This window comes from Rhinatrema bivittatum, chromosome 18 (genome assembly GCF_901001135.1).
Source record: "Rhinatrema bivittatum chromosome 18, aRhiBiv1.1, whole genome shotgun sequence".
NCBI classification, from domain to species: domain Eukaryota; kingdom Metazoa; phylum Chordata; class Amphibia; order Gymnophiona; family Rhinatrematidae; genus Rhinatrema; species Rhinatrema bivittatum.
In genome coordinates, this window is record NC_042632.1 from 28,286,967 (window position 1) to 28,301,088 (window position 14,122).

Sequence of the window (14,122 nt, forward strand, 5' to 3'; positions counted from 1 at the left end):
CCTCACGCACCGTCTCTCTGCCCCGCGACCTGCCCATAGCACTCATCATCCCCTCTTCTGTCTCTTACCACCGTGGTAGCTCCAGCACAGGCTCCTCAAGCTGCAGTGGTCGCCAGTTAAGCATTTGGACTTTTTGGCAACAGCACCTGCCCAGAGGGCTCGGTGCTGAATTTTGGGAAGGATAGTGCATGTTTTATAATCTGCTTTCAGAAGGGGAAATGGCTTCTCTTTTTAAGTCTTGCATAATGGTAGCATGGGCTCCCGTCTCTCCTCCGGAGGCATACGCGTAGCTGCTGTGGCCTGACGCCTTTCCTGTTTTACAGCGGATGACCCTGCGCTCTGCTCGGCTGTGCTGTATTTGAAGTTACTGCCTGCATGCTTGCAGCTCCTGCCCTGTTCCAAGGCAGTGCACCTGATGGTAGGTCACAGAGCCCAGCTTCCTTTGGGTGTAAAAGCAGACGAGTGGAGGTGGGAGGATGGGACCTTTTTAAAACCACCACTACACACTAGTACAGATGCAACCGTAAATGGTGCTGCTGAAGCCCCCCCTCGCCGTGTCTTTGGTTCTTTCCGTTATAGCAGAGTTATAAACAAAGTGAGGGTGGCTTTAAAACGTTCATATGTTTTTCAAAAAGTAAGCAATTAAAGATTGATTTGTTTCAGCGATTTTATTTTATTTTATTTTTTTAATTTCACTAACTGAGAATGTGCCCTCAGCAGTACTTGGTTAGAAAGTAACTTAATATCTGCCTACACACCTGCTAATATAAATCCCCACATAAGCTAACCATCAGTCAGTTAGTTAGTTAGTTAGTTATTTATTTATTTATTGATTGATTGTTATACCGAGTTTCATGATAGGCATCACATCAACCCGGTTTACAAATAACAAGGAGTGTAAAGCATAATGTAACGTAAAAAAACAATATTTTGAATAAGAACCTTGAACTTTAAATACAGTGAATCAGAAAAAGGGAGAGGGAAAGTTACAAAAAACAAGGAAAATAAACTTGGGATGGAAGGGGAGAAATTGAACAGCACAATATTTACATTTCAGCCTATTGATACATTAGAATAGCAAGTGAAAAAATAAGACTATGAAACGGTACATAGGTAATCAAACGAATAAATATGACACAGTTGTGAATGGTAATAGTATGATAAATATTCAGCAGGAATTAGTGAGAGAGGGTTTGAGGTTGGTTGATTCGTGTTTACATTCCATTATTGCATACGAGTTAGTGCTAGTGAGAGGAGGTTTTATTCAAGGCTTGGAAATGCTTTTTTGAAAAGCCAAGTTTTTAGTCTTTTCCTAAATGTTATTAGTAGGTGGGCTAATCCATGTCTGAAATGGGGGTTCACAGCTGTGACTGTAAATGTTAAATATTGTGCTATGTTCTGTCCTGCAGGTCGAGCACAGATATAACACACACTCACACTCACACACACCCTAAACTGACTGGTTTAGAAATTGGGTGAGTGGGATGTGCGAGAGGGGCGTTACTGGTGCTATGGAGCAGGGACCAGGCCTTGCCCCTGTTCAGTATTTTCTTAAGCAGTTGCGGAAGGACTCTCAGGAAAGGTTCTGACTCTCTGCTGCTGAAACAAATCTGTCAACAGGGTAGACAGCCAGGAAAGTGGAAGACATGAGTCAAGCTCTAGTGAAACTTGCAGAATGGTCTAGAGCAGTGATGGTGAACTCCAGCCCAAGGGCCACATCCAGGCCACATTATCAGGATATCTACAATGAATATGCAGGAAATAGAGCTGCCTGCACTGCCTTCATAGCATGCAGATTTTCTCATGTATGTTCATGAGATATCCTGAAACCCCGCCTGGCTGGGGGGTCCTCCACACTAGGGTGGGGAAGCGCTGCCCTAGAGGAAAAGTGGGATAGAGGCAAGACCTTTAAATACCTCTAAAGTAGCAATGGACAAGAGGCAGGGCTCTTTCAATGGAAACAGAGGTTTGGGGGGCATGGCTGCCCCTCCCCCCCATCTCAGTGGCCGCCTGCCCAGGAAAAAGACATCGCGGGCAGGAATGGCGCATCTGCTCCTAGGGTTTGGAAACAGGTGAGCTTCTCCCCTGCAGGAGTCTGAATGGTGCACAACAGTCTACCCTGCTCCCAGCAAGGGAGGAGGGGAGAGAGAGGCTCTTTTGTTTTAAAATTGTATGACCTGGGGAGTGAGGGGCTGCAGAGGGGCAAGGGAGGTTATAAACTGGGGTGAATGTGTAGGAAGGCACCAAGGTTTGTGGGGGGAGGGAAAATAGCAGGGGGCCAGGGCCAGGCCTCTCCCCTCCCTCAACCAGCATCCCACCTCTCTCCACCTTTGCTCCTTTTGGCCTCCCTTATTACTCCTCCTCCTCCACACAAGAAAAAAAACAGGAAAGACATGGCAAGACCATAATACGATGTTAGGGCTGCAGGGCCTGGAATTGCCTCTCTTCCTGGCCCCCAACCCTCTCCTCTCCTGACTCACTTTCAGCTCCTTCCTTTCTAGCACCCCACCTGTATCTCCCCTCTCTCTCTATCCCCAGTCCTTACTCTCTCCCCCATCCCTCTTCCTCCCCTCACAGCATTGTATCCCTTCACCTTCTGTCCTCCCTCTTCACTCCTCCTGACCCAACTTCTACCAAAAAAAGTCTCAGCTGCTCCCCCAGCCCTCGAGAGAGGTGGGCACTGCCCAGCCTTTGGTTTTCTCATGGGGGCGTTAACAGAAGAGCCACTACAGCGGCAGCTGCAGAATATTATGTGAAAGAAGGACGTTATCTTCTCCACGCCTAGCACTAAGCCAATAGTATTAGTAACGCTGCTTGTCAGTTTCTCCTTTAGCACTGGGACTGGCGTTTTAGCATCAAGCGTTTAGTTTGTCTGGGAAGGAGTAGAATGTAAAACTATAAATATAATGTAAAAAAAACCCCTGGTAATTTAAATGGGGGCAGAGCTTGGTGGCCCCCCACAAACAGAAGTGGATTCTGCTGCCCCTGCATGGAAAGAAGGTTCTGGAATAAGGGGGGGATGAAGGTTAAAAGGCCTTGGGCAAAATCGAAGGGAGTGTTTCTGTGCAGGAGGGACGGTGGTGCAGGAAGAGCCTCCCAGGGGTGGGGATGAGGACAGTATCTGACTTCATGCAGCCTGTTACTCAAAATTAACGATAACGTATCTGTCTGTTCTATACAATAACATTTGCAAGAAATTCCACAGCGCCCCAATCTGGGTAACCGTCTGAAGAAAAGAAGCTGCTGCTGCTTTTCTGGGTGGAGCTGACCACACTTAGGCCCACGTTAGAATTGTTTTCCCAGATATGCACGTGAAGTGTTAGCTGGCCAGGAATTTATCTGCCCATTTTAAGCAGGGTGAGGGTTAATCTCAGAGTTAGGGTCATCTGATTATTTTTTTTTAATTTAACCCAGTTTTGGAATCCGCTGAGAAGCCTGTTCCTGTTAATTTGACAGATAAATGTTGTTTTAGAGCGAGAGAGACTTGGTTTTCTGCTGTCACATTTCTCCGTTTGTCTCAGGCTCTAATGGTGCTGGGTAATCTGGCTGAAAAGGGCCCTGCCTATTGCCTGCAGTTAAGAGAGCAGCTGGTGCTTCCGGTGCTGATCCCTCTGCTCCACAGCCCTGACCTGGAAGTGGTGCAGCAGACCCTGGAACTACTCTGTCTTCTCTTCAGGAACTGCTCGCACGTAGGTTTTGCCTTTTGGATCTGCCCGTGATAACCTGCTGGCACACGGGTCACGCTGGTCACAGCAGCGCTGTTTGTTTATCCTGTACAGATTGTTGGAGATTTTCTGAACCAGGAAGGCCTGCTCGCCCTAGAACGGTATAAAGACACTCCGGAGCTGCAGCCGCAGGTTCAAGCCTTGCTACAAACATGCAGGTGAGAGGAGAAAAGCATCGGGGGAATGGAAACTAAGATCGTGCACCCCAAGCTCTCCAGCTCTGGCGTGGGGCCTGATACAGGCACAGGGTGACATGTTGTCATGTTCTTCTTTTGAAGAGCTTCCATCTGTACCACAAAAGAGTACAGAAAGATGGTGTTTGATGGCGAGAGGCTTGGGGGCACTGCCATGTCTGTGTGTTTAAACAGAACACATGCTGCAATACAAAGATATACGACTCACTTTTGCTTCTCTTTAAAAGCTATAAAAATTCAAATAAAATACGGAATTCCCCATATGGGTTCTCTCTTCGTGACAAGTGACTGAAATTTAAAGCTTTGCCATTAATGTAAATCAAAGGGCCGTGACCCAGTGCCTTCACCTTTTGATAGGCGACGTGCCAGGACCACCTGGTTTGGAATATCTTTGCTCTTGCCTCTGGTTTTCCTGATTACTGATCTGGGGTAGCATTGCACCCCGCCATGCAGAAGAGCTGTGGTCTTCCTTTCAGTAAATGGATCCCGCAAGGGGAGAAACCTGATTATTCCACCTACAGATACAGCTCATAATTTGGTAGGAGAATCTGGATGGTGGTTTATTATAAGCTTTTTTCAGTTTCTTGGCACCAGATCAGCTGGGGCAAGTTCTAGCTGTAGATAATTGTTATCAACTGGATCCAGGAAGAACACAACTCAAGAATTACAGACCTACTCATTGGACAGTGTATCATGCACCTTTTTTTCTTTTCTGTTTTTAAGGTCAAACCAGCAGGAGAATAGAATAACCCCTGCAATGCCGTAGACCAACCAGACACAAGACAGAAGGAAGCTCCATCTCTGCTCATTGCACGGCCCTGCCTAGAACCCTCCACAACCAAATGCCTTCTGGGTGCTTTTAAACACCATTTGTATTCTTTTAATCAGACAACATAAGTAAAAGATTTTTATATATACATGCAAGCCTTTATGTGCAATTTGCTTATTACAAAGCAGTTTACATTTTCTATGTCCAAAGGTGATGAGTTTCTTCAGATCTTGCTCTTAACAAGAGACTCCAGGGCCTTAGCAAGTTGGTCTGCATTCAGGTTATGCAGCGGCAAACTCCTCTCTTTCCCAAATTCTAGAATATAAAATAAAATCACTTACTTTTGATCTGCAAGTTCTTGAGAGTCAGTCTTTATATTTTATGGGCCCTGTCATTGGGGCTATTAACCAACCACTGAGCTCTCATAGCTCAGGCCATAAACCAGCACTCAGGGGTTTGTTCAGAATTACTCTTTAGAATTTATGCATGATACATTGTTCATAACTTATTAATCTGAAATATGCCCCCCACCCCACCCACTCTCCACTGCCAGGGAGTTTTAACACTTCATTTCCATGTCTTTTCAAGACAGAATTTAGCTCAAAGCCCAGTTAAGCTTTTAAAAAAAGAAAAAGATGAATGGTTCCAGAATTATAAGCATACTGGTTTGAGACCCAGGTGGTTTGCAACACTCCTGGACCCACTCAACTGGGTTCTCTCTAATTCTGAAAGCCACACTCGATTCCTTTCCAATACCACCCCCTTCATGTTCCTCTAATTTAAACTATCAAAGCTACAGGAGATCGGCACGTCTCCTAAGTTTAAAATAGAAAACAGTATCTGGTCCCTAAGGCAGTGTTTTTCGAGGGGGGGGGGGGGGGAGTCATGGCCCGATCTCTAGCCCCCATTCCAGCAGTTCCTGTGGAGTGAGCAGAAGTACTACTTTCGCAACAATCAGCTGCTGCACAGCTCAAACTGACCAAAAGCGGCAGAGCCAGGGCTCCCAGCAGCCCCAGAATGAAAATAATCAGGTCACATTAACTGGTCACCTACAAACACCTGAAAAGATGACCTACACTGGACCTGATGTGGCCATCCCTGACCCACATCACCTGCCATGCTCACCCTATAAATGAGAAACGTCCAATATCAACAAAAAAGGAGCACATTGGGTGCAGTGATACCACTTCCTTTAAAATTACCATTTGTAATTTGAACTCCAGCTTCTATCGCAGTTTGATAGCTTCATTAACCTCAACAATCATCACAGAAACTCCAAACAGTTCTGGCAATTCCAGAATTTGTGCAGTTAAATTACTGAGTCTGTATGATTCCCTGATGCTGGACCAAAGGGTGAACTGGCACAAGCAAGGACAGCACAGTGGCAAGCCCTGTTTCACATGCACCATAGAGCTGCCTTCCCCCATAGGCATCAGGGCTTTGAACTGGGGCAGCCAACCAGTATTGCTTGTGGGGTGCAGGCTTATTTTTATAGCAGGCAAATGAGCCCGGACTATTGGTCTAGGAGCCCTATGCGTAGATCCTACCTCCTGTCCCAAGGAAGCAGCACCAGTCCCTGTATGTCAGCTTTGAGCTTTTTTGTTTTCTGTCTCCACCTGCTGGCAGGAGGATATAACCCACTTGTCTGGACTGAATGATAAGGAAATGCACTTCAAGTCAACCTTTTAACTGACAGTAAGACCACTGGGGGCCCTCTTCATCTCACCATGCCTTCAGGTATCAGTTGGAGCACGAGGAGATGTAGAGGAACCTAGAGCCCACTGATGGGTCTCTGGGTAAATATTTAATTTATATGAACAGCAATTTCCTCTGCCAGAAGGGCTGCCAATAATTATTTTTTAATTCTTGTAATTAGTCAAAACCTTCAACCAAGCCAGACATTCAAGCAAATAAAAAAAAAAAAAAGCCCCCCCCCCATTTTTGGGATTTTAGTCATCGCATTTTATATTACAAGCTTTGTGATTTTCAGCATTTATGCTTGAAAAGACTGTACAGTAAAACATCCAGAATCTCTCATCACTCACCATATCGTGCCCAGAGTTTGGGCTGCACTCCAGAGCACTCTCGAATCAGGATAGGGAAGTCAGGATTTGCTTTCTTCAGATGAACATAGTTCTGCTCAATGAAATCTCTGTGCAAGCAAAAAAAGCACAAGAACAAAGTAGAACAGTAATGTCATATACAAAGCTCTTAATTACAGAGCATGTTAGAGGGTCTGGTTTGCAGTGCAGGGGCATAAAGTGGGCTTCAGGGGGGGGGAATGCATATACCAGAGCCAGATTCTGTTATGACATCCATTGAAACATAGAAATGACGGCAGAAGACGACCAAATGGCCCATCCAGTCTGCCCTGCAAGCTTCGCACTTTTTTTTCTCATACTTATCTTTTTCTCTTGGCTCTATTTCCCTTCCACCCCCACCAGACTCCTGTTGCTAAAGCATCCTTTGCTTTATTTCTTACAAATCTTCTCTCGCAGGAGACCCTTACCAGCAGAGTTCACATTTCTGTTTGCTTGCAGCTGGCTCGTATTTCTGGCCTTAGAGAAGATTTAAAGAGAGCTTAAGACTCAAAGCTGCAAACAACGCAAACCTGTAATGCAGTAGTTCCCCGTGCTCTCTGTTTCATAAAGCACATCTTCCCTCACTCCTGCAAAAAATATTCATAAGAAACACACTCGAAGGGCAGGTCCAAGTCAGGAGCGGTGCTTCCACTAGACATACTAGAGTGCCAAATATTTATTTCTTGGGGGGGGAAATCTACTAGCACAAGGCCCACTGCCATTGGCACTAAGCAGAACCCATCTCCAAAATCCTGCCAGTAGCTGAAGAAACAGACACCCAAGTGCGGCGTTGCTCTCAGGCCTCTTCTAAAGAATGCAGGAAGCAGCCAGAGTTGCTACATTGAGAGAGAAAAGGTGGCGAGTGAGTAGGTAGTGGGGTGGCAGGTAGAGAGAGAAGGGGCTGAGGAGGTGCTAAGCAGTTGGCAAAGCAGACAGAAAGGGAGGGCATTGGATCACAGGGAAGTGGAGAAAAAAAAGGATGCTGGTACTGCAGAAAGAGAGAAAAGATAGGCGATGCTGGATATGGAGGGGAGAGAAAAAGAAGAATGCTGGGGGGGGGGGGGAGAGAGAAAAGCGTTACGGGGCAGGTGGAGAGAGAGCACAAAAAACAGGATGCTGAGCAGAGGAGGAAGAAAGTAAGGAGGGGTACTTTAACAGACTCAATGCCACTACTGGAGCTGGTGACAGCAGGTACTTAAAGAGAGAGACATTAAAAGTTTAGACGGGATAACTGTTGGTGGAGGCTTTTAACTAGACAAAGTGTTTTTGTTTGTAATGTTTGACTTTTAATTGATGTTTTAATGTATACTATGTATGTTTCTTGCGAGCTGCTCTGAACAGATGTAACAGAATACAAATATTAAAACTGCATCGGCCCTGGTACAGGTTTAGCACTCTCAGCTATCCTCTTGTCCCATAGTACCATTTGACTTCTGACCTTTATCACACTGATTTTGCTAAAATTAACCAAAACACTCGAGCTATACTGCCTCTGTATTATCACTAAATGAGTGCTATGCATGCGTTCAAAGCATTTCATGCATGTCCCCCATTCTCAGGTCACTGCATCAAAACTGTATTCTTGAATGGATCTCTAGACATTCCTATCACCAGCTTTTGAAACTCAGTCTTAAAATAAAAAAATCAGATTCAGATAACTTTATTGGTATGACAGTTTTAAATGTGTTCCCAAAGTAATATACATAATGATTAAAATAAAAAAAAAAATTAGAGTTACAGCCTACTTGCCGTAGGGCCTCATCTCAGGTTTTGGTGCTGGTCTGTATTGTTCCTGCTCAGATTTCGGTTTTTGGCCTGGTGGCAGGATATATTCTTATTGCTATAGCTTCTCTTCTTTCCCTCCTTTAATGCTTTTAATGCAACTGCAACACTGCTCTCTGCTTAGAGAGCAGGGGGAAAAGAGGAATTGAATTCCGATGACAAACGAGGGCCCTGACTTTCATGGTTGGGGATATTGTTACGCAGACATAAGGGAAAAAGCACAGAACTACTTCTACAGCCAAAGACTTAAGGTCAACAAAGACAGTGTGCACAGGTAACTTGCTGGTGTGGCAGTTACTTTCTTAACCAATAAAGCTTGATACTTAACCGATAAGCATAGAGGTAACCTGCACAGAGCAGCAGTTACTGCCCTTAACCAATAAACGTTGATACTTTTGATGCAACTGTAACATCACTCTCTGCTTCGAAAGAGGGAGGTTGGGGGGTGGAAGAAAAGCGAAATTTGGATTCACAGACAACCACCATGAGCTGTGCCTTTTTTTTTTTTGGTCTGGGGTACTGAGGCACAGAAAAAACAACAACACAGGACTACTTCTATGGCCAAGTCCATAAGCAAAGCACATCAAGCAGGTATACACGGGAGTAACCTGCACAGTGTGGCAGATACCAGCAGGGGAAGCTTGCTGGGCAGACTGGATGGACCTTTGGTTCTTTTCTGCCATCACTTCTGTGTTTCTATTCAGCGTTTGTTTCTTACGCATTCTTTTAGCGGATGCCTTTGACTTTCTCCTTCAGCTTTGGGCTCTGCTAGCTTTGTGGTTTGCACAGCACTGCGTACAGAGTCTGCCTTCCTAGGAGGTTCCAGTTCAGTTTGTATCTGCGATCAGGGGCGCCCACCACGGAGGAACGCTCCTAGGAAGGGGGGGAGAGCAGCTCGGAGGCAGCTTCCAGTTAACCCCCCCCCCCCCTGCCCCAAGCAAGCGCCGCCTTGCCGCATCCCTTCTGCCAGGGGCTTGCAGGGCCGCCCGCTGCTCCGTACCTGACGCCCTGGCTCCCGGCCGAGCTCTGACACAAGTGCAACCGAACCTCCTTCAGGTGCCTGCCCAGGGTGGCCCCGATACTCTTCACCGTGGCAGCCGCCATCTTGCCCGAACGTGACCCACCTCCCCGCCCAATCACAAGACCAAGAAGGCGGAGCTTACAAGGCCCAGAGGAAACCCGCCAATGAGAAAGCAGAGCGGGGCTGACCGATGCCAGACTTTCCATAATTGGAGCCCAGGGCCTACGATTCTTATGTATTCATGTTCCGTTTTAATGCCGCCGACCTAGGCCACTAATCGCCTGGCTGCAGGCGCATGGGCAGCGGTGTGCGGGGTTCCCTATCCCCCCCCGGCAGCTGAGCCTAAGGCTTCCTTCCAACCGCCTCTTCCATAGAGGGAGGGCGGAGGGTTGCCCAATTAGCGATTTGGTCGCCAGATCTGGCGACTTTTTGAAGCAGGTAAAGTCCTGCACCGGAGCAGCATGGCGAGAAGGGAGCAGGCTCTGCGGCCGATGACCCGCGGGGGCGGGGCTTGTAGCGGCATAAAGAGGCGCCGCCTCCAAGCCCGGCTCGCCAGAACGGGCCACTTTGTGCGTTGGCAGCTTTTTTTTTTTTCTTCTTACCTTCAGCGTGCAGCTGGCTGCTTTCATCCCTGCCCCGGCTATTGTTGCTGTCCTCATTTTACCCTGCTGAAGCCTCCAAACCCAGCTCGTGCCGGGGAGCTGGAAATAAAGATTTTTATTTTTTATTTTTTTTGCCTGATTGAGGATTACCTTCCTGGCGGGGGACAAAAAGGGGAAGAGAGGATGTTGAACACCATGACAAGAGGGCGGGGGATGCCGGTGCAATGGCAAGGGTAGAAGATGCAGAGGAAGGTCGAGGCAGGAAGAGTCAGAAGAGGAGTGTGAAGCAAAGAAGAGAGTGGGGATGAGGGACAAAGAGTGGAGGAGGAGAACTGGGCAGAGAGGGAGTGTGGGGGACAAGAGGCTGATAGGGGAGTATGAGGGGCAGAGAGGGAAACAGAACCAGGTTAGCTTTTTGCTGCCCTATGCACACAATTACTGTGATCCCGCCCCCCCCCCCCCCAATTCATTGTGTCGGTCCTGGCCTTCATCTCCCTCCAGCGCGCTAAAGTTTAAAAAGTGACTTGGGTTTATTGGATGCGGGTTGATTATCTTTATTTTACGGCTTTCCTTGTATTGCTACACCCACTATAGCCCTCTTGAAGAGCCATGTGTCAGAATCATTTTTTCTTTTATATATTTCTTATTTTCTCACTGACTTTTCTTCAATTGCATTTGTAATGTTAGGAAAAAAGAATTCTTTATCTTATAAATACAATTTAAAAAGCTAACACCACAATGGGGGGGGGGGGGGGGGGGGGGAACATAAGAAATTGCCATGCTAGGTCAGACCAAGGGTCCATCAAGCCCAGCATCCTGTTTCCAACAGAGGCCCAAAACCAGGCCACAGGAACCTGACAATGAGCTTCAACCTGAGAAGCTAATGTATTTCTTGCCTCTACCTAGGCTCCCATGACCCCCTCTTTAATCCAGCAAGCCATGGTAGCCCATGAAGCTGGTTCACCCTGCTTCCTTCCACCGTGAAGGACAAATAGGCGGTCCCTCTTTTGGACCGGTTCTGAAACTTCCAGAAAGCAAAAGTCTACCGCCATTCAAATGACTGAGGAGGCGTCCGTGTCCCCGTGCTTACCTAGCGAAGGCAATGAAATGGACTGATTCAAATGAAAGTCTGAGATGACCTTAGGTGAGAAGGATAGAATGTTATGAAGGTGTAACGCTTCTGGAGTCATCCGGAGGAACGGTTCCCGATGTGACAACATCTGCAGTTCACAGATGCGACGTGCCAAGTATATAGCCACCAGGAACACCATTTTCAAGGTTAATAAACACAAGGAAAGACCAAGTAGTGGCTGAAAAGAGGGCCCTGCCAAAATTTCCAATACTAGATGAAGATTCCACAAGGGAACCAGCCACAGTAGGAGTGGCCGAAGGTGCTTCACCCCTTTCAGAAAATAGGCCCCATCCAGATGAGCCGACAGCAAGGTTTCGTTCACCTCGCCCCGAAACAGGAGAGAGCCTCTACCTGCTACTTCAAGGAGTTAAGGGCCAAACTTTTATTCAAGTCATCCTGCAAAAATTCCAGATTCCCTGTACATACCAGGATATTCCAGAATAAGTGGGATTTTAATCGCCTGAGGGGGACACCGTCTTCCTTGCACCAGGCCTCAAATACTCTCCAGACCAGCACATATGCTAGGAACATAGAGAACTTCAGAGCATGGAGTAAGGTGGCAATTACCGCCGCGGAATATCCTCGCTTCATCAGGCGAGCCCTCTCAAGGGCCAGCCTGTAAGACAGAATCAAGTCCGATCCTCATGGGTGACCAGTCCCTGCTGTAGCAGGTCTGTGTGGTGGGAGGCACAGGGAGGATCTGCACCAGGAGTCTCCATATGTCCACATACCACGGACACTTGGGCCAATCTAGAGCTACTAAGGGGACAAAATCCCTGTGGTACGTGATTCGGTGAATGATCCTGCCCAGTAGGGGCCATGGAGGAAAGGTGTATAGCAACTCTCTTCTTCCGGCCAGGTCTGAATAAGAGTGTCGAGCCCCAGAGACCATGGCTCTCTTCTGTGACTGAAGAATTGGGGAACCTTCGCATTGTGAGATTCGGCCAGCAGGGTGATGGCCAGGAGGCCCCAGTGATCTATTTATTTATTTAGCATTTTTATATACCGACATTCTCGATACAAATATCAAATCAGGTCGGTTTACATAAAACAAAACTATCGCGGTGAGGCATTACAATAAACGGAGTATCAGAACATAAGGGGTTACAATAAACGGAGTATCAGAACATAAGAATATAAATATTAAATAGACAACAGTGACTGATCAAATAACGTGAAAATATGATAAATAACATGTAATAAATAGATAATAGTGTAATTAACTAACATGTAATAAAATAAATAATAAACTAAAATAGAATGGTATAAATATATATATATATATAGACGACTGTAACTCGTCAAAATACATGAAATATATGTAGAAAATAATTAAAAATAAATGATGTGCTATATATGTAGAAAATAATTAAAAATAAATGGTGTGTTAATTTGAGAAATACCGGTAACAGAGGCCAATGTTTGTGGGCCTGGTTATACGTAATGCATGGGCTAAAGAATGAGCTTGTAGAGAACTATTTTGTTCTTTGGCCCGTGTCAGAGTGTTCCTGCGATTCTGGAAAGGCTTGCCGGAAGAGCCACGTTTTCAAATTTTTCTTAAAAGTTATATGACTTTTACTTTTATGATCTACTATCAGTTGAAAGGTTTCGGCTGACAACACCCACTCTCCTGGATGCAGACTTTCCCTGCTTAGAATGTCTGCTCTGATGTTGTCGTCTGTAGATGTATATCCGCCCATTCCATAAGGAGGTCTATCTCCTGAGACACCTGGTGGCTCTTGGTTCCTCCCTGGTAGTTGATGTAGGCTACCTTAGTTGTGTTGTCCAACATTTTGCGGACCGCTTGACCTTGGAGTCTGTGGCTGAATGGCAAGCACACAAGCCTCAATGCCAGGGCTTCCAGACGACTGATGTACCAGAGAGCCTCTTCTTCCGTCCAAATTCCCTGGGCCATGAGTTCCTGTACAAAGGCCTGTAGGCCCTGGAAAAATTCAATCTACGAAAAGGCCGAAGGGTCCATGCCTAGCCCGGGGGAACTGGGGTGGGCCCAGCCAAGGGGTTACTCAGATCCGGAGTACCCGCTGCCAATCCTTCATTTGAATGGGAGGAGCCGGGCTCAGCAAAGTCTGGGGAGGCCAAATCCTCTTGGGCTTCCTCAAAGTGCTGACACAAGTTGAAATCCAAGTCAGGCTTGGAAGCCCTAATATGACAAGCAGTGCAGACAGCAAGGTGCTTATGTTTCTTGGCTGCTGGCACTTTTGGCAGCGGTAACTGTGCGTTCGATCTGCTCACGCTTAAATATTTATGCACACAAATTTTGAGTGCCTAGGCAGGGCACAGCGAGGTGCACACACAACATGTGTGCCTGGCTTCTCCTTTATCCTGCGCTTAACGCTATTATGTACGAGGCATGTGCGTAGAGCAATACAGAATGCACAAAGACGCGCACAAAATAGCACCGCCGCGGCCTACCATGCGGTGTGCCGACCAAGTTTAAAGTGGGGCCTAACCCACCAAGGGGGCTGCTCAACCTGCTCGTAAGCCCACTTCCCTATGCCCCGAGATCGGGGACAACTTCAGTAGGGTGCGTCGAGCAAGGAGGAAGTCTTACCGAAACCCCTCTTCTCTGAAAGAGAATGTTTTGGGCTCAGCCCTTACTGGCTCGGTACAGAGATGGTCTCCAGCTGCAGGGGAGGAGGGTTTTGTCCATCACGGCCACGCTAGGCTTCCTGCACCTGCAGCCTTTCAGCTGCTTGAATAGCAAAGTCCACGCCAGCAACTGGCTACTGGACTAAGGCCCACCTCTGAGGGATCTCAGAAATCACCTCAGGAATTCTCAACCGGGGGAGGGACCT

The 14,122-nt window shown here is 46.9% G+C and overlaps 2 protein-coding genes across 3 annotated transcripts in view; one reads left to right on the forward strand and one right to left on the reverse strand.

The window, feature by feature from the left end:
* TMCO6 (transmembrane and coiled-coil domains 6) overlaps window positions 1-4,836 on the forward strand; it is a 26,861-nt gene extending 22,025 nt beyond the window's left edge. For both annotated transcript variants that reach the window (XM_029583306.1, XM_029583307.1), the window contains 4 exons: window positions 324-418; window positions 3,522-3,689; window positions 3,780-3,883; window positions 4,643-4,836. In XM_029583306.1, coding sequence (XP_029439166.1) covers window positions 324-418; window positions 3,522-3,689; window positions 3,780-3,883; window positions 4,643-4,685 — 410 coding nt within the window. In that variant the 3' untranslated portion in view covers window positions 4,686-4,836. The remainder of the gene's footprint in view (window positions 1-323; window positions 419-3,521; window positions 3,690-3,779; window positions 3,884-4,642) is intronic.
* On the reverse strand, window positions 4,818-9,993 carry NDUFA2 (NADH:ubiquinone oxidoreductase subunit A2). The gene is made up of 3 exons (XM_029583308.1): window positions 9,552-9,993; window positions 6,734-6,840; window positions 4,818-5,003 (listed from the first exon to the last, which is right to left on the reverse strand). The coding sequence occupies exons 1-3, from the start codon at window positions 9,776-9,778 to the stop codon at window positions 4,912-4,914; spliced, it is 426 nt and encodes a 141-aa protein (XP_029439168.1). The 5' UTR covers window positions 9,779-9,993; the 3' UTR covers window positions 4,818-4,911.
* Between the last annotated feature and the right edge of the window lie 4,129 nt (window positions 9,994-14,122).

What these genes read in the sequence shown, in the direction of transcription:
- NDUFA2 (XM_029583308.1), bottom strand. Translation starts at nt 9,778, where the DNA reads ATGGAAAGTCTGGCATCGGTCAGCCCCGCTCTGCTTTCTCATTGGCGG. An exon ending in GCCGGGAGCCAGGGCGTCAG is followed by an intron (nt 6,841 to 9,551) that starts GTACGGAGCAGC and finishes TTGCTTGCACAG; the next exon opens with AGATTTCATTGAGCAGAACT. An exon ending in CAAACTCTGGGCACGATATG is followed by an intron (nt 5,004 to 6,733) that starts GTGAGTGATGAG and finishes TTTATATTCTAG; the next exon opens with AATTTGGGAAAGAGAGGAGT.